Raw genomic sequence first — 18,971 nt, 5'->3', positions numbered from 1 at the left:
AGTTTTCGAGTAAAAGAAAGTATTCTGCAGGTTCATAAAAATTTGGGGGATAGTCATATTAAATTGTAAAACTAGCCAACAATATAATGACAAAAAACAATTCACTATATCACTCACAGGTATACAAACCTCATGCCGATTGTTAGCTTGGATGCTATCACAGTGAACAAGCTGCTAGCAGGCTTATTTAGGCCTCATGCACACAGGACTTTTTATTTTTATTTTTTAATTCTCTTAGAAGCCAGCAGAGTTTTTGCAAAAAAAAAAAACATCCGATGCTTGTACAAATGTCTAACACTTTTACAAGCTTTTTGGCCCATTTACAGGCATCAAGCGCTTGGGAGTTAATTAATTTCATTGGCCAGAATAAATAATTTTTTCTGGCCATTGAAATTAATTAATGCTCAAGCGCTAAACATGCCTAGTGTTAACACACGTTTCGGCAAGTTTGCAAGCATCAAGTGTTTTTTTCTGCCCAAACTCGAATGCACTGGAAGTCGGGCTTTTTTCCCGCCTCTAAACGCTCTTTCCACTAAATGCTGCTAAAACTTTATGTTAATGGACACATAGACTAACACACAGGGGAGTTTAGAGGCAGGGGAAAAAAAAATGCCTGACTCCCCTAGAAGCAGCTGCAAATACATGCTGTGCGCATGAGGCCTTCAGCTTCATGTGGTGCTTAAGCTCACTAAAATCTGCTAGTTTAAAAAGAACAATAGCACTCCCAATAAGATCTGTGTTTAGCAAAATGTGTTTACCGCTGCTAAACGGAACTGCAAAGGCTTCAACAAAGCTTTCTAAAAACTGTACGAATGCTTTGCAAAAGATTGCTGTACACTCTTCTCTAATACAAGCTAAAGACCAACAGGTTACCATGTGCCAAAGTATCACTATATAGATAAAAAGCACCCCGTGCTCACATATGAATGCAAGAAAACTACAATGTTTGAAGGGATTGGACTTCTTGGTGCCTATGAACAAGATACAACATACACAGAAACTTTTTAGATCAAAAGCACAAACGTTTATTGTTATTACAAAAAATATATATTAAAACCACATAAAGTCAGTCATAGATTCCCATATGAACTGTAAAGCCATATGCACCAGGTGGTTGATGGTGGACCAATGCTCTGGCGGGATGTTTGCTATGGCTCCTAAAGGTCCCATTATGGATTGTTGTATCGCACTTGGATTATTTTTTACCATAATGGGCACTCAGCTGGAAGAGCTTTTATTATTTCATGTCCCGCCTGGATGTGGCCCCCATTAAAACATGGATACTAGATCCTTTTTGCTTTTATTGAGTATTTGATCTGTCTGTGGGTCTCCCATACCCGCCGGGGGTGGGATGCGGCTCCCTGGACTCTGGCCCAGGGCACACTGACCCAACTTTTAACCCTGGGTATTGTGATTCCCATCGTTCCTGAAGAAGCAGCTTTAGGCTGACAAACATGTAAAAATACACCAACTGTGAAAAGGCTTCTTTGGTGTACATATTTTATGGCATTTGTTGATATATCAAGTAAAATGTTGGTGACAAACCAAATACGAATATCCAACGCATGGGTATGGCTTTACAGTTCATATGGGAATCTACTGTAAATATGACAGACTTTATATGGTTTTAATATAAATATATTTTTTGTAATAACAATAAAAAGTTTTTGCTTTTGATATAAAAGGATTCAGCGTATGATTTGTTCATCAGCACTGAGAAAGTTCTATTCCCTCAAACATTAAAGTATAGCTTTCTGGCAAACCAAAGACGTAGGTGGAAATCCAGATACTTTTCTGACAAAGCTTGTAGAAGTATACTACATTTATTTCACAATTTTTTTTACATCCACCCCTGTATATCTATGCCAGTCCCAGCTTGCGGATATATATTTTATTTAAACAAAACTAACAATCATTTCTTCTCCAAGTCCAGGAGGCATCTCTGTTGCAGTTACCCACTAGAAATCAATCAGATAATTAATGAGCATTTTAGTGAACAGCACAAAAAGTACTTACATGGTATTGTTCTTAAGTAGAGGTTATCTCTGATTACTTGTTGTAGCTTGTGATCTATGGACCCCTTCTGGAACTGCAGGCTAAGATAGTGACGAAGGTCTTTATTTATAACTTTACCTGCAACACAGGAAACAATGACCATGAGATTATTTTTTCAGCAATTTTAAAATTGAATTTCAATGTGTTACATAACGTTCTATGCCTTTAAAACCAATGTAAATACACTTTTTTTGTTGTTTTAAATAAAGTAGATACATTTATTATTGGTTCTGTGTCCTATTGGTGATGTTTTCATTGAATTTCTGTCCTGGAAATGCAACAGGAAGCAAGAGGAACTCTTTCCAAAGTAGGGAGAACTACCCTTGTAAATGGCAGTCTCCTTAACAGGTGACCCCAATGAAAGATATTACCTCCATCGCTGTTCCAGTGACAAGTGTAACATTTGGGATTTCCCATCTGTTTGTTTTGGTGACAATGGTCAAGAGAACAAACAGCGGGGCCCAATCTTCTTAGCGGAAACAGAGAGCAGTAAAGACATAACAGTTCTTACCCTTCCCTACTCTATTCACAGAATATAAAAGTTTTGGGAATACATAACACTTTTAGGCCATACATCATTGAAAATTAAATCTGTACCGAGATAAAATATTGTGAATATTTTAGATAATGACCTCCTCTTTACAAAATGCAGGTTGTCTGACTGTCATACTTTATCAATGGCTTGAATACTTTCTAAACCAATACAAAACCAGTATGCAGACCAGAAGATCTGACTTCACAGTAATTTTACCCTCTCCATACTTGTTCCTTGTCTAAAAAGTAAATACAACTCTAGGTCCCAAAGAAGTAGGACAATGGCTTCTGAAGCCCACACAGTTATAAAATCAGCAATTCACCAAAAATTAAAATAACACACAACATGGTGCAGGACACTACCCAAAGTTTTAAAAAGGATAAAGATATTTATCTCTAGCCATGTAATTCATTTTCAAATCTCGTTGAATTCAGCTTAAAAAAGTCACATGGTTTAGCTTTGTGATTTCATCCTACTGTGTGGCAGCAATGCCAATGCAGGTAACTGAATCAATCTGAATATGTGCTGCTTGAACATTCCTTTTTATGTTCACACTAAATGTATTAATTCCTAAAAGTGGTTGTAAGCCCTTACATATACACAGTGAAGTGATCAGCCTCAGATGATACACAGAGATTAAACAAATCCTCCTACATAATTTGTAGCTGTTTATCTGAAGCCATATGTCCTGTACAGCCTTTTACCCCACACAGATGAAAGGAATGTTCTAAGCAGCTGATGTCACACACACTGCATTGCTAGAGCACAGAGCCAAATGTAATCTGAGAGCTGACCCTCGGTCACAGTCTTAGAGAAACATATGAGTCATCTGCTGTGTGCTGAAAAGGAAGGGGGAAGCATATCCCAGGAGGCTGAGGTGTCCGATGTTTGGTTGTACTTTTCTTGTGGATCACAGGAGTGCAGTTCGTTCTGCACTCCTATGACACGTTTTCAACTGACAGCAGGCTAAAGTTCGCTGTTGGCTGACGTCACCCAGCTGGTCCAGGGGAAGGATTGCAACCATATGGTTAGGATCCACCCAGGAGCCTGGATGGCATCAGCCTCAGCCTCTCAGTGAGCCACTGAAAGCCTGAGCCAACCACTCCTGCCCCCTCCACAGCTCAGCGCTTCAGTGAGCAATGGAGAGCAGAGCAGAGAGCGGTGACTGACAGTCACCGCTCTGTGCTTAGAGCAGCAGGGAGAGTGACCAGCGGTGTATGAATGCTTAGTTCTCACCCTTAGAGCCGGTAGGGGACAGATGCAGCATTGGACGGATTCATGCAAATCCACCTAGGTAAGTACGATTTAAAAAAACAAAAACAAAACATACTTCTCTTTTAATCTATTAAGAATGATTCATGCAGATAGCAGAGAGAAGAACCACACTCTGTGCTTTGAATTCAGGTTAGTACACACTAAGTGCTTTATTCAGTTTTCATGTCTGAGGTTTACAACCACTTTACGCATTTTAGAAAACAAGAACATAACAGTGCTCCAGTTTTCCCTGTCCTGTCTACTGTAATGTAATTGGATAACTTAGTTTGGGTTTTGCAGTGTGGAAAGACAGTACGTTCATATTTCACGGATTTAAATATCAGTGTATTAAAGGGCAGTGACATTAAACTGATAATGGCAAATCAAATTTCCGATGTTACCATAAGTTTTTTGCAGCACTGAACACACACCTTAAAGCTCCAGGCTAGTTGGACAATCTACAGTCAATGCTCATTGTGACCGTTGTCTGATTTCCCATTCCAATGTTAGCATACTATACACCAAGAATTTTACAGACATGAGTTTCATTTAAACAATCAAACAAAAGCCTCCAACTGAAAACAATTGACCTGTAAACTACAAAATAATAAAAATTAAATATAGCAAATAAAAAGAGAGACATAATATGACAGAAAAGACAGAATCAGATTAGGCTGAAAATAGCTTTTCCGTTTTATAAATCCTTTGTCTACATTTTAATTGGCAAGTCATAACTTATCTATGAAATGTCTCTCTATGGATTTTATTTTTTTCTCCTCTTTAGATAATAGTTTAAATGGCTTCTTATCCAAGGTCAGTTGAAAAAAAAATGTTTTGTGCATACAATTGGCAAAAGGATGGCAAATATAACTTTCATCAATGTCTGAGCACTGCCGCATTGTCTAACCTTCTACATAGCGAAAGTTCCTTCACACCATGCATTGCACTAATCCACAGTATTTCTCAAGTTTTACTGCATATACACCATGTATAGTAAATGCAAAGTCAAGAATGCCACTCTGTGCAATGTGTTGCCAGGCCACTAGCATAGCACTCCAAAGCACAGATACAAAAGGTGATCATGGAGTTGCATTGCAGTGCACCAAAAGTCAAACACCAAGCATTATGGTGTGTTGCATAGAGAATTTGCTTCAGGTCTGGTTGTGGTGCATCAGCAGCTCATTTGAAATGTAAAAGTGTGACATAACCTGCTCTAACACAATGCCAAGGTGAGACGGAGGCCTTAAAGCGGAACTAAACCCTCCTATCCTTTTCAGCCAAGGAAGCTGCCATCTTAGCTTTTGTTTGATCTGCAGATGCCATGATGCAGCATGTATGATCAACTATGACACTAGACATTTGATGGTTGACAGTCTTATGGAGAGCAGAAGTAAATGTGACAGCATTCCTGGCTTGCCAGGAATGTAACCATTTGTTTTTAAAACGTTAAGGCTCCATTCATGCTTGTACACTTCCAAAGTGAAGTAACTTTAATGCAAATTTCGATGGGTGCGACTTTAACCCATTGGCGCTGATGTAACATAAAATATGCGGCCTATCAGAACTAGGCTTTTTTCCATGGGGCTGCATATTTTCATTACACACGGTGCGCTCCCAGCACAAAGACCGGGGTTTCACTGAGGGGTCCGTTCTAACAGTCGGGACCCGGGACTCCATATTCCGGGTCACATGATCGCTGTGATAGCCTCTGATTGGCTATCACAGTGATCAGTCACTGTGAAGACCGCCCCCCCCCCTTTTTTTTCCCCTCTCTGAATGGAGGAGAGAGTCGCATTGTATCTTTCTCCCCCCTTGCATAGAGAAAAAAAAACAATTGACTGTAAAAAAAAAAAAAAAAATCAAAGAAAAAATACCTAGATCAAGGTTTGATCTAGTTTAGTGCCACAGTTAATGTTTTGGTCAGGGTCAAAGGTCAGGATTTTATTTTTTATCTTTTTAAATTGGTATCAGTGTCAGTATCCGTGTGTTTTAGGTAAACAAAAACAAAATTTGCTCCATTGTTTCTGGGCTGTACTACAGGTACAAACAACAAATAACATACACATATGATATCGCTGCGATCGTCAAGAGCTGGAAAATTATATTTTGAGTTGTTCTTGGGTGGTAAGTTTTGGTAGTAACAAGTAACACACAGCTACATTTAAATAAATTATTTTTTTTTTCTTTTTTGGGCCAGTTTTCCTTTGGTAATAAAAAAAAAAAATCAGGGGATATCCATTACCATTTACCATCAAATGAAAGCCTAACTTGTCCTGAAAAAAACAAGGTATACCGTATATACTCGAGTATAAGCTGAGTTTTTCAGCACATTTTTTGTGCTGAAAAACGGCCCCCTCGGCTTATACTCGAGTCAACGTCTGCAGGTGTGGGCGGGATGACATGCCGTCCCTGTCATCTGGACACACCCCCGGGATCAATCCTCGCCGGTGATTGCCCGCCGGAACTGTAGCTCAGGAGAGGCACACAGGCGCCCAATCACCGGCGAGGAGGTGGAGCTTGGAGAGGAGGAGCCGAGCGGCACCGCGAAGATCGAGCAAGTGAAGAGGAGGAGAGCGGCCGGAGAAGGAAGACATCTGACCGGTAAGTGTGTCACTAATACCAACGATGGGGCACTATTCCTCCCCCCACTGACACCAACGATGGGGCACTATTCCTCCCCCCACTGACACCAACGATGGGGCACTATTCCTCCCCCCACTGACACCAACGATGGGGCACTATTCCTCCCCCCACTGACACCAACGATGGAGCACTATTCCTCCCCCACTGACACCAACGATGGGGCACTATTCCTCCCCCACTGACACCAACGATGGGGCACTATTCCTCCCCCCACTGACACCAACGATGGAGCACTATTCCTCCCCCCACTGACACCACCGGCTTATACTCGAGTCAATAGTTTTTCCCAGTTTTTTGTGGTACAATTAGGTACCTCGGCTTATATTCGGGTCGGCTTATACTCGAGTATATACGGTAATTCACCTGGATGTACAAAGTAGTTGATATGTATGGTTTTATGAACGTGTCAAAGTTGTACATTTTACTTAGGCTTTGTGATTTGTTTTACCCTTAGGCGTGAAGGGGTTAATGTGACTCGTCCCTCTGTAAAGTCAGACCCACTGTTGCACCACTTTTGCATGTAAAACATGCAGTTACCGACTTTCATGCAATGTTTTAACCAGTTAACATTGAAGTCTATGGCCCTCAAGTTGAATGAAAAACAGACCAAAGTAGTGCTTGAACTACTCTAATGTCGCACATATATGAATGGTTATCATTGGAAAATATGTGGTCCGACTTGTGATGCAACTTTGATGTCCAAAGTCTCATGACAATTCGCACACGTGTGAATTATGTGTAAATTGGTGGGTTTAGTTCCGCTTTACACCCCAGTCACATAAAAGACGATTTTGAAATCGTGCGACTTACAGTGAAGTCGCATGATTTCAAAATCGGGCGACCTGCCGATTTTCCTTGCGATTTGCAAGACATCTGACACAGATGTCTATGCAAATCGCAACAAAAGTAGTGCATGCATACTTTAGACCAAGTCGGAATCGCACCGATATGACTGCTCTAATAGCGGACAATAGGGTGGGACTTGGCATACGATTTACAAGTCACATGGCATGCAAATCGCACCCGATGTGACCGGGGTGTTAATGCAAGCCACAGCTCAAGTACTGCCATATTTGTAAGTCTTGCACCCCAAAGAACATCAAGAATATTTGCTATTTCAATAATATAGGACAGACCTTTGAAACGTCACTGTACTATACACTGAGCTTGCCTACAATTTACAGAACAGAATAATTTTGTTACAATAACGGGTTAGACTAAAATGTAAAACAGAAGGGCAAAAAAGGAAAACAAATGGTATACAAAACCAAAAGTATACATGATGGAATCACAAAGTTTAATATTGTCAGAGGCTGAAAACTTTAAATACATACATAAATAATAAAATGTGTCTGCTGTCCTTTTAAATCTGACAGGAATGTAAAACCGCACAAATACTGCACATTATACAAAAGTGAGTGTTCTGGAAAGTACCATTACATAACATATTCCTAGATCAGAAAAAATAAAACACAAATGTTTTCTGCAGTGTCCTTAACGTAACAGTCATATTTGGTTTACAAAACCACCACTCCAGCCAAGATTGTAGTTCTATGCACTTTTAAAAAAACAGTATCAGCAGTTAGAAGAATCTAGTCACAGACAGCCAGGGCTTTCCATGCAACACTCTGTACCATATGAAGCCATAATTTTTACCTCTGCTGGAGAACACAACTAGTAGACCGACTTATATACGTTTATTCACTCAGTACAGGTATGACACCATGTTGCACCCTGCTTGGACATCTACAGTAAAGTAAGGACATTAAATGACAGTTCTTCTCATTGTAACTACAAAAAAAAATTTAGTGTTTTGTAATATTTTCTGTGTATTTTCTGAAGTTTTTTAATTCTTTTTTCAGATTCTACTCTTCAATACATTTGAGCCCAAAAATATGTTTAACCTCTGAAACCTGTACTGTATATTTATGCTATTCTTCTAAAAAAAAATTAATAATAAAAAAACACAACCATAAAAGATCAGCCATAAGCAGAACACATACATTATATAAAGCTAATTACCAGGCATACATTATATTACATCACTGACTTCTGTAGCTGAAGGTACTAAGGAGCAATTTATCCTTAAATATCAAAACAAAGATTCTCAGGTGTAGTCTGTTTCTCAACAGCTCAGAGCACCTGCTTTTTTGTTTACATAATTGAGGCCAACATGATTTTTTTTATCTTACATTGTTTTTGAGTAAACTACCTTGGAAAACTCCATGATGTCACCAATGGAAAAGAGAGAAAGCGCAGCTATAGTTGGGCACCTAGTGAAGGTATCAAAGAACTGCCAACATCACTTCTCCTTACTACAGCACTGCGTACAAACTACAATTCTCATCATGCATCAGGAATTTTAGTAGTCAAAGTGTGAATGTGGGGGGCATTTTGACCATGTGAATGAGTCTGACAGGCAGGAGTCTCCTGGCCTGTCAATCATGTTGTTGTGGCGTGGTAGGAAGTACAGACTAGTAGTCTCCTGGCTTGTCAATCAACTTCAGCTGTGTTATTGGACAGGGCAGATTGGGAGCCTACATCCAGTGGCTCCTTTTACTACATCGCCACTGATAAAAACAGAGCTCCAGTGGGGTTGTAACATGACCAGTGGCCCAGGAAAAGAGTGGGCACAGCAGCTACCCGTCATACAAAAGAAATGAGACACTATGCCCCTATGGATACTAGGAGTTATTTTGCAGTCAATGTATCATTAGAGTCACAATGAATAACATATGTCCAGCTTCTACTGATGAATTACACCACAGTGCCTGCAGCTACAGAGGTCAGTGAGGTTAAAGATAATTTTACTGCGTGCCAATAATCTGTAAATGGGCGAATGTCCAAGATTTGCCACATATTTACTTTAAGCTGATAAATTAATTGGGGTATGTACTTTATGGGGTTTCAGGTAGACTCACCACATACCAATTGTTATGAACAAACTTGAAGGAGAAGATACATGCAGTCCATATGAAATGACAGTTAAGTCACTACAAAATGTCAACTGTCCTACAAAGGAGTGCTCACAAGTGTGAACCAAGCCTCAGAAAAGCAAATTTAGAAATAAAGTTCAAGCTCTTGTTACAGGCACATAGTTGGCACATAGTTGCAGCCTCCAAAACCTTCTTTCTACATCTAATTCCCAGGTCATTCTCATAGGCAAAAATTCAGTACCTCCTAATCTCTGGAGCTGACCCTTGCCCACCCATTCTTTTTAGCCAGTGAGCCTACTTATTCCCAGAAGTGTCAGAACTTTGCCTGTCAGAATGGCCAGAGTTTCAGCCATTTCAAGACTGTTTTGAAGGCCACTGCAGGTATGTATATGCAACACTTGGTTCCTGCACTTCTCGTCTGCAGAATTCCTGTCTTTCGGACAGAAATCCTTTAAATAAATAAAAAGTCTCTCTTTTTGAAATTTGTTGTAATAGTCACTGTCATAGAATGCAGATCTGAAGTTCTCACATCACTCAAACTACTAAAAGGTCAGTGGTTTAAAGTACAGTAATACCTCGGTTTACGAATTTAATTAGTTCTGCAGGACATTTTGAATAGTGAAGAATTTGTAAACCGAAACACTGTTTCCCATAGGTATGCATTGAAAACCAATTAATCTGTTCCGAAGGTCAGAAAAACAGTAAACGCTACTAAAATACCGCATGAGTTATTTTATTAACTCATGCAGTGTTTTAGTAGTGACAACCATGTGTTAATGTTTCAGCTGTCAGCGGGGATCCCCATTGACAGCTGAATATAAAAGAATTGCTGGCAATTAAAAAAAAGTTTCTTTTAGTTTATTTCCCCAAGTTAAAAGAAACCTTGTTTCCTTTCAGTTTCTTGAAAGATACAAAGTTTCCTGTAACTCTGGGAACAGTGACAGCTAATGTTGTGAGCTACAGTGAAGAAAAAAAAAAGACAGCAATTGCATTTAAAAATCAGCACTGACATACACTTCGTATTGTGAAGAAAATTAGTAAAAAATGTGTAAACCGAGGCATTATTTTCAATGGATTTTCATTTGTAAACCGAAAATTACGTTAACAGAGGCATTCGCAAACCGAGGTATTACTGTACTAGCACCAAAGACAGGCAAGCAACTAGCATTTCCAGACAGAAAAAGACAGTCTATATATTCCTGTCACTACAGAAATCTTTAAAGGAGAAACAACCTTCTCTTGCACAGATAAACGAGGGTTGGCAAAGGTCATATAATGGTAGGGCAGTTAAGGTATAAGCAGTTGAGTAACTTGCTTTTTGATTTGAGTAACTTGCTTTGATGGCTTCAGGCCAAACACCAACAATTGCAGGAGCGAGCGATATACTTCTAGCAAGCTTGGTTTTTCCTCCATGTCCACCCACTATCTTTGCCACTGCTCTTTTCACATATCCAATATCTTGGCAAACACTGCCACACCCATTTAAAGTCTACAATCCTATTACAGCAGGTCTGCACTATAGGATAGACCTGCTTTCTATTGCTCCACAAAGCACACACTGAGCCAGTCCCCCAAGGTCACACATTTAGAATGCGGATTCCAACCCACAATAGTAAAAAGAACCAATGCAGAGACTTACCACAGGGTTCTAAGAAATAAAACATGCCAAGTCTGCCTTTATGTAACCAAGCAAGTGGCCACTGCATGTATGCTATTATGCTGAACACACTATTGCCAAACACATTGCACTTATTTACACATCGACTGCATGACATGTTAATTGCAGATCACATCATGGGCATGTCTACACCTATTTTTCATTCATTTTAGTATGAATATGTGTACATTACAAAGACCCAACTCACTATAAAAGAACTTCCACAAAATGTGCGTATACCCTTAACGTCCAGACTTCACGCTATGAAATTCACAAAGGAAGGTGAGGTGTTACATTCACCTAAAGCATAAGAAAATCAGCTGCTCTGTGTGATAAAGTCATGGCAAATAATAATGTTAAAATGCCAGACAATCTTCAGATAAGCACAAAACAGCAGGACAGCAAGGTTATTCACTTTTTTTTTTTTTAAACGTAATTTAGCCATTTTCAAGTTTCCTTTTATATGTGATGTTACCCTGCTTCCCTCTTTAGAGATTTAATGCAGGATCTTCCTATTGTATAAAATAAAGCCTCAAAACGTTTGCAGTGAATATAGCTCAGCTCAAGCTTTGTATATGGACCTATTTCTGGAACACAGGACTCCCAATGGGCTCCATTTGTCAGATAAGGTCAAGCAACTGAACACATGACAAACTTCCTGATAGCTGAATCATTGCCGAGTCTTTTGATGGTGGTCGTGAAACAAGATCTGAAAGGCAAACTGAGAAACCAGATTGTTTTGGAAGGTCTTGGCCCAATCTAGGAAATATGCAGAATCTGCAAATGTAGAATAGAAAAAGTTGAAATAAATATTCCAAATGACTACATGTGCTGTTTTCCATAGTGGCAGTGCCTAAACTGAGCATGAACTACTAATGGAAAACGGGCATGCCTGCAATGTGATTAGTGCTTTCTGTAACTTGCATGAGGTCACTATGCCATAGATCACATAGTAATCACATGATTTGAACCACTCTGATTAGCTCAAAATGGTCAGTTGAGACTGGTGCTGTCAGTGAGAGCTGGGATTGAGAGCCACCAGCCAAACAAAGCATTTTGCGTTTTTAATTTTTAATAAATTGCAAAGATTTCAAATGAACTCCTTTCATGTTGTCATTATGGGTTATTGTTTATAGAATGTTGAGGAAAAAAATTTATTTAATTCATTTTGGAATAAGGCTTTCACAAAATGTTGCAAAAGTTAAGTGCTGCGAATACTTTCTGGATGCACTGTATATTAAAAACAAGTCCGGCACTGAGTGAGTCAATAACAGTGGCTGACTACAACATATCAAACGCCCCATCCAGTATTAGTACAAAGTCTGTTCCACCCTAAAACAAAGTACATTAATGAGAATCACGTGGCTAGGAGATTTATTTGAGCTCACTTGTCTGCCATATTCTGACAGAGGTATCATTTAGAGTTGACAAAATGCCATATTTAAAAGCAATTGACAATATTCCATTTCTTCTGGTGGATGACTCCAATAAGGCACTCCAATAAGGTACCAACAAGATTTTGAACAAGCAAATTTAAAAGACAGAATTTTTTAAACACAGCAAACAATCAAAAATCTATTTGTGAAAGAGGTCTTAGATTTAAAAAGGCCCCAAAACACTTGGGTGCCAAGTAATTTCTTTATGACCAAGTAAAAATAAATAAATACAATAAAAGAAAACAATATTACATACTGTGGTCCGATAAAACGACAACCTGTGGAGGCAGGTTTTTGGAGGTTTTCTTATTTGCGTGCTCTAGTGGGATAACCTAGAACTAAGTAATGTCCACATTTGCTGCTAGATGTAGGTGGCCATCACTATTGTTCATTACACAAATATAGGTTGCACCAAATTTTCTTACAAACCGACAGCTGAAAGAAGATGAGCATTTAAGAGACAAACTGTAATGTGAACCTGATGTCAATGGTTTATGCACTTTGGGTTGGTATTGGGTACATTACATTAATACAGTATTTTCTCTATATAGTCTTATATGTAAAGTTTTCATTTCTTTGAGTTGATTCATTTTTTCTATCTTTTGTAAACAATTTAACCAATTGCCCGCCGCCCCACAGATGTACTGCTACAGGGCGGCTTTGCTGGGCAAAATCACGGAAATATACGTGATTTTGCATTTCAGGGTGGGAGGGCATGCCACCCTACCCTTGATGCTATTTGCTCCTGAGGAAGTCAATCACTGGGTCCCGGCCAGCAATTTTTGGCTGGGACTCAGTGATCGCCGGAGAAGCTGAGAGGGGAGAGATCTGTATGTAAACAGCACAGATCTCTCTCCTGTCAGCATGGATGTGCACAGCAGAGCGTTATCTACAGCTTGTTATCAAGGTGGGAGAATTTGTGGTGGTTCTGGAGATAAATTTAAAGAAGTATGGCCAAAGCGTTTTTGGCCATACTTCATCAGTGGTCACAGGAACTTGTTCTCTCCTGTGGCCCAGAATCAGATGCCAGTGAGATAAAGTCAGCTGATTTTGTAAAGCCACTCCAGGCCGTGGAAGGATGCCAACCATATTGTCGGGATCCACCCAGATACCCGATCAGCAGCTGGCTTTGCTTCTCAGCGCCAGACTGAGAGAATGAGCCAACTGTACATGCCCTCTCTCTAGCCTGGCGCTTCAGTGATTGTTAGAGGGGCAGAGCAGAGGGCGGTAACTGACAGTCACAAATCTCTGCTCAAAGAAGCCCGAGAACTGAGCAATCAGCGGTCATGTAGTTGCTCAGTTCTCCATCTTAGATCCAGTGAGGGATAGCTGCAGCTTCACACTGATGCTGCAGCATGGAGGTATGTAGGTTTTTCTTTTTTTTTTTTTTTTTTTTAAACACCAAACTTCTCCATTAATAACAAATCTTGCCATGTATTACACGTGTTACAATAAAACAGTACATGTACCTTTTTATTTGTCTTGCTCTGCTTTTACGGAATGCATATCGCTTTAAAGAAGTATAGCCAAAGCTATCTTGGCTATATTTCTCCTGGGGATCACTGGAGTGCAGTTCATTCTGCACTCCTGTGACTTGTTTTCAGCTGATAGTGGGCTAAAGCACAGAGTCAGTCCAAGCTCTGAAAAGTTCTCAACCATATGGCCAGGATCCACCCAGATGTCTGGACTGGCCAGGTCCAGCCCCCTCCACAGCCCAGCAATCTAGTGAATGCTGGAGGGTCAAAGCAGAAATCCACAGGCTCTCTGCTCGCTGAAGGCTGAGAACTGAGCGATCAGCAGTCTTTGATCGCTCGAATCGCAGTCTTAGAGCTGGCGAGGGACAGATGCAACATCTTCCTAGGTGAGTATAAATGTTTTTTTTTTTTCACAAACCCATACTTCTCTTTAAAGGTATCAAAGCACCAGATGCTCAGTTTTTAATATCACCTGTCATTCTGGCAGAATCATGCCATGTCTGGACCATGTATGGACTATCAAAGGTGATCCCAGGAGACCAAGGGTGGGAACAAAGCTGAATAAGCCACGTTACATATCTAGAAGAGTTTAGTTCTTTATTACACAAAAGCTAAAAAGCAATAAGGATTAAAAATTAATTTAAAAATTAAGGTTGTGCCCTTAGTATGCATTTTCATGGAATAGGACCTAGTTTTACAATGTATATAAGGTTCACATTACCAAATATAACCCAACAGCACAGATCTGTAGAACTCAACAAGACAGATAAGGCTCCAGAGGAAAGTGTGCTACTAACATTAAGAGCTGGAGTGTCATTTGTATTCATTTGAGCTGACATGTTGTACTATTTGAAAAATAAATAGCTTTATGTAGAAAGAGCTTAATACAGCAAAAAGATGAAACAACTGTTTTGATCATAAGACTCTTAAGATGGCTCCCATGACAATAACAAATGCCTTCAAAAAAGTACTTTGAACATTACGGTTTCATACCATATAGCTATATGGAAGAAGTTATGCCATTTGCTACAACAGTGCACAAGATGCCATGGAACACTTCATCTCAAGAGATTCTCCAAGTTAATAAAGTCCTTTCATTTGGAAATGGAACACAGCAGCATTATATGTACAACCAAATGGAACCAACTTATCAATGTAATTGACTCCTGTAGGTGGCTTTATTTATCCAACAAGAAAAATGACTTCGCTGTACCCAGAGATTTAAATTAGTTTGTAGACTTCAAACAAAAATGGCAGCTCTTGAATGACTTGCTGAGTACTTTGAGATATGTTGTGCACACCTGGTTTGTCCAGTATTGCCTCTTGATTTAAACAGCAAGTTACTTTAAAGTATCTTAATGCATGAAGCATAAAAGGAAACAACTGAGCTATGTATATGAGAAATATTAAATGTGAGCTACAGACTGACCAGTAAGAAAAACAAGCATTAGCACACAATAATATAATTGACAGAAAAATGCATCATTTACATTGTATATATGCTATATTGCCAAAAGTATTGGGTTGCCTGCCTATACAAGCACCTTAATGGCATCCCAGTCTTAGTTCATAGTGTTGTTGGTACACCCTTTGCAGCTATAACAGCTTCATCTCTTCTGGGAAGGCTGTACAAAAGGTTTAGGAGTGTGTCTATGGGAATGTTTGACCATTCTTCCAGAAGCGCATTTGTGAGGCCAGGCACTGATGTCGGACGAGAAGGCCTGGCTCGCAGTCTCTGCTCTAATTCATCCCAAAGACGTTTTACCGGGTTGAGGTCAGAACTCTGTGCAGGCCAGTCAAGTTCCTCCACCCCAAACTCACTCATCCATGTCTTTATGGACCTTGCTTTGTGCACTGGTGTGCAGTCATGTTGGAACAGGAAGGGGCTATCCCCCATCTGTTCCCACACAGTTGGGAGCATGAAATTATCCAAAATGTCTTGGTATGCTGACGCCTTAAGAGTTCCCTTCACTGGAACTAAGGGGCCAAGCTCAACCCCTGAAAAACAACCCTACACCATAACCCCCCTCCACTAAACTTTACACTTGGCACAATGCAGTCAGACAAGTACCATTCTTCTGGCAACCACCAAACCCAGACACATCCATCGGATTGCCAGACAGAGAATCGTGAACTGTCACTCCAGAGAACACATCTCCACTGTTCCAGAGTTCAGTGGTGGCGTGCTTTACACCACTGCATCTGGCGCTTTGCATCCCACTTGGTGATGAAAGGCTTGGATGCAGCTGCTCGGCCATGGAAACCCATTCCATGAAGCTCTCTAAGCACTGTTGTGCTAATCTGAAGGCCACACACCTGTGGCCATGGAAGTGATTGGAACACCTGAATCCAATGATTTGGAGGGGTGTCCTAATACTTTTGGCAATATAGTTTAAGTTCTCTTAACAAGTTCAACAATAACTCGAGAAAATAGTAACACAACATAACTTGTCCAAGCCCTTAACCCCAAAAATACAGTTCAACTTTTGAGCACAGCCAAATAACCACAATATACATGTCAGGCCTCCCTGTCAAACATCTGAGCATAACTCAGCATGCTCGTTTTTAAATGAAAGTAAATCAATGGTCTAAATGGTCTGGCATCTAGTGGATAAAAACTCTCAGCAGGGGAAAGACAAATTCAAAAAATTGTCATGGACTTGGGGCTGCAGGGGATCCATTGCCAGGAGAACTATGTGTTTTACTGTGTTTTCAAGTTATCCAGAAAGAACTATTGTTGTAACATATGGCTTTCTATGTATAATGTATTCCTATGTGTGGGCACTGGACTGTCTGGGGGTGGGCATTGTCTATGATAAGGTGATTATCTCTTACCTGATGGTTTTCTGTATAAATTCAGTGCGTTTCTTTAATAAAGCAGTTCTTCTCATTTACTCCAAAAACTGGTGTTGTCTAGTTCTTTGGGGTAGCTACAGCTATAGTCACTTGCTTTGCGTTCCAGAGCTTGGGAAGCAGCTTCTTGGTGGAGATACCTAGTTGGAGTGTCAAGAGTCCATCACAAAAACTTTTGGTTTTGAAATGAGATGTTGGACATCCATCTGCTAGTGACATCTCCTACTTCACTCTCTACGCTCTCAAACAATATGTATTTACTACATAGTTTCCAAATTAACAGCATGCAAGTTTTCACTCTACTTTTATTCTGTAAACTATAGAAATGCACAGCTTATTTGTTCATCCATTGGAACCTGGAGTCCTGTGTATGACCCTCCATGTCAGGTGGTGTTTGAGCTTACACAGAGTAAATGGCTTTTAATCTTCCTCAAGGGAAAGAGTTCAATCCTAGCGACTGGCCCTTAACACTACACCCTGGTAGGAGGTTAAAAGCTTAAAGGCTCAGACAGAGAAACAGTGCAATGGGGGAGTACTGCAAAGGAGATTATTAGTGGCATGGGCATTGTTACGCATCAAAGTGACAACGGGCTCCATTCACGAAGCAGTATATACCGCTTTCGGATCTGTGGAAAAATACAGAAGCTCATAGGAGGTTTTCAAAAAATTGTTTGAACTTCATTAAAAAACGCTACTAAAATACTGCATGCATTATTTCTTGATGTGATGAAGTAGTTTAGTAGTGAAAACAAACAGTATTATAAGGGTGGTGGCTGTTGGCATCCTTTACAACCTGTGATTAGCTGGTGGTTAAGGAGCTGGCACCCACTGCATCCTTAACAACTATGACTCATCTGCTGTCAGAAAGTAACCCCGCTGGCAGCAGAGGAGTTATAGTTGTTAAGAATGCGGTGGGTACCGGCACCTTAAAATCCAGCTAGTCTCTGGTTGTTAGAGACACAGGTGACAGCCAGCTTCCAACAACAAGCTATTTCCTGGTTGTTAAGGACACTGGCAGGTGGCGGCTCCTTGACAACCAGCTGAAATAAAATACAATCTTTAACTATAGCATGCTTGGACCACTTTTTATTTAACAGATGCATTTATTTATTTCCTTGAGTGAATTAACACAATGATACACTGTTTTATGTGGTATTTACCAAGCATTTTTGGTTTTTGAAGTAAATACAGCATAAAGGGGTAGCAACTTGACATATTAAGCATTGCGTGCATCATTTGGGAAACGTGTCAGATCACCTAAGTATCGCATTTGATCTGCTTTAGTGAATGGAGACCAGAGTCTCTTTAAAACTCAACTCCAGCCATAACCTTTTACAAGGTTTTGGGATAGGGCAAGAGAGGACTAGGCTTTTCACAAGAATTTTTCTGCTGCATGCATTCCTATTTGGGAGATTTCCCTCACTTCCTGTCAGGACAGAAAGGGACTGCTGATGCCTCCAACAGCAAAACAGACAAAAACGGATTTTCAGGAGAGTGAGAAAGGGTTAGATCTGCTGACAGTGGCTTTTTTTGCTATCTGTAACTGTCTATACCACTGACAACTGTTCTCTCCTTCTTGTCTGTTGTCACAGAGAGATATGAGAAAAATGTCTCCAGTGGAATCGCAGAGATAAAAAAATCTTGACAGAAATTCTAACTTGTCCCTAATCAATCTGAAGCTCAAAAAATAGGTGAAGGTAGGCTTACTACCACATTGGACTCTAGAAAGACAATGTCAATGTGGGCTGAACTCCAACAGCACTTCTGTTACTACCTCCATGATTACACTCCGGAGGGTGGAGCAAAATGCATTGGAGGAGCATGGCTTGGATGGGGCTTGCTGAGGCTGATACTATTCCTATGACATACAGATTTGCATGGTATGCAGTGTCTGAGATATTTCCTATGCTCCTACATTATGCACAGAGTGAGGACGGATTCCTTCAGGTTAACAGCACTTCTGTTACCACCTCCATGATTACACTCCGGAGGGTGGAGCGAAATGCATTGGAGGAGCATGGCTTGGATGGAGCTTGCTGAGGCTGATACTATTCCTATGACATACAGCTTTGCATGGTACGCAATGTCTGAGATATTTCTTATGCTCCTACATTATGCACAGTCAGG

General features: G+C 40.2%; 1 protein-coding gene across 4 annotated transcripts in view; it reads right to left on the bottom strand.

The window, feature by feature from the left end:
- Nucleotides 1–18,971, bottom strand: part of MAGI3 (membrane associated guanylate kinase, WW and PDZ domain containing 3) — a 489,943-nt gene that overhangs the window by 242,374 nt on the left and 228,598 nt on the right. For all 4 annotated transcript variants that reach the window (XM_089681068.1, XM_089681065.1, XM_089681066.1 and 1 more), the window contains exon 2: nucleotides 2,017–2,133. In XM_089681068.1, coding sequence (XP_089537194.1) covers nucleotides 2,017–2,133 — 117 coding nt within the window. The remainder of the gene's footprint in view (nucleotides 1–2,016; nucleotides 2,134–18,971) is intronic.

The sequence above is a fragment of the Staurois parvus genome, unplaced genomic scaffold (assembly GCF_062004578.1).
Source record: "Staurois parvus isolate SC_StPar_1 unplaced genomic scaffold, SC_StPar_1.0 ptg000258l, whole genome shotgun sequence".
Lineage (NCBI taxonomy): Eukaryota > Metazoa > Chordata > Amphibia > Anura > Ranidae > Staurois > Staurois parvus.
This window is presented reverse-complemented; position numbering and strand designations above follow the sequence as displayed.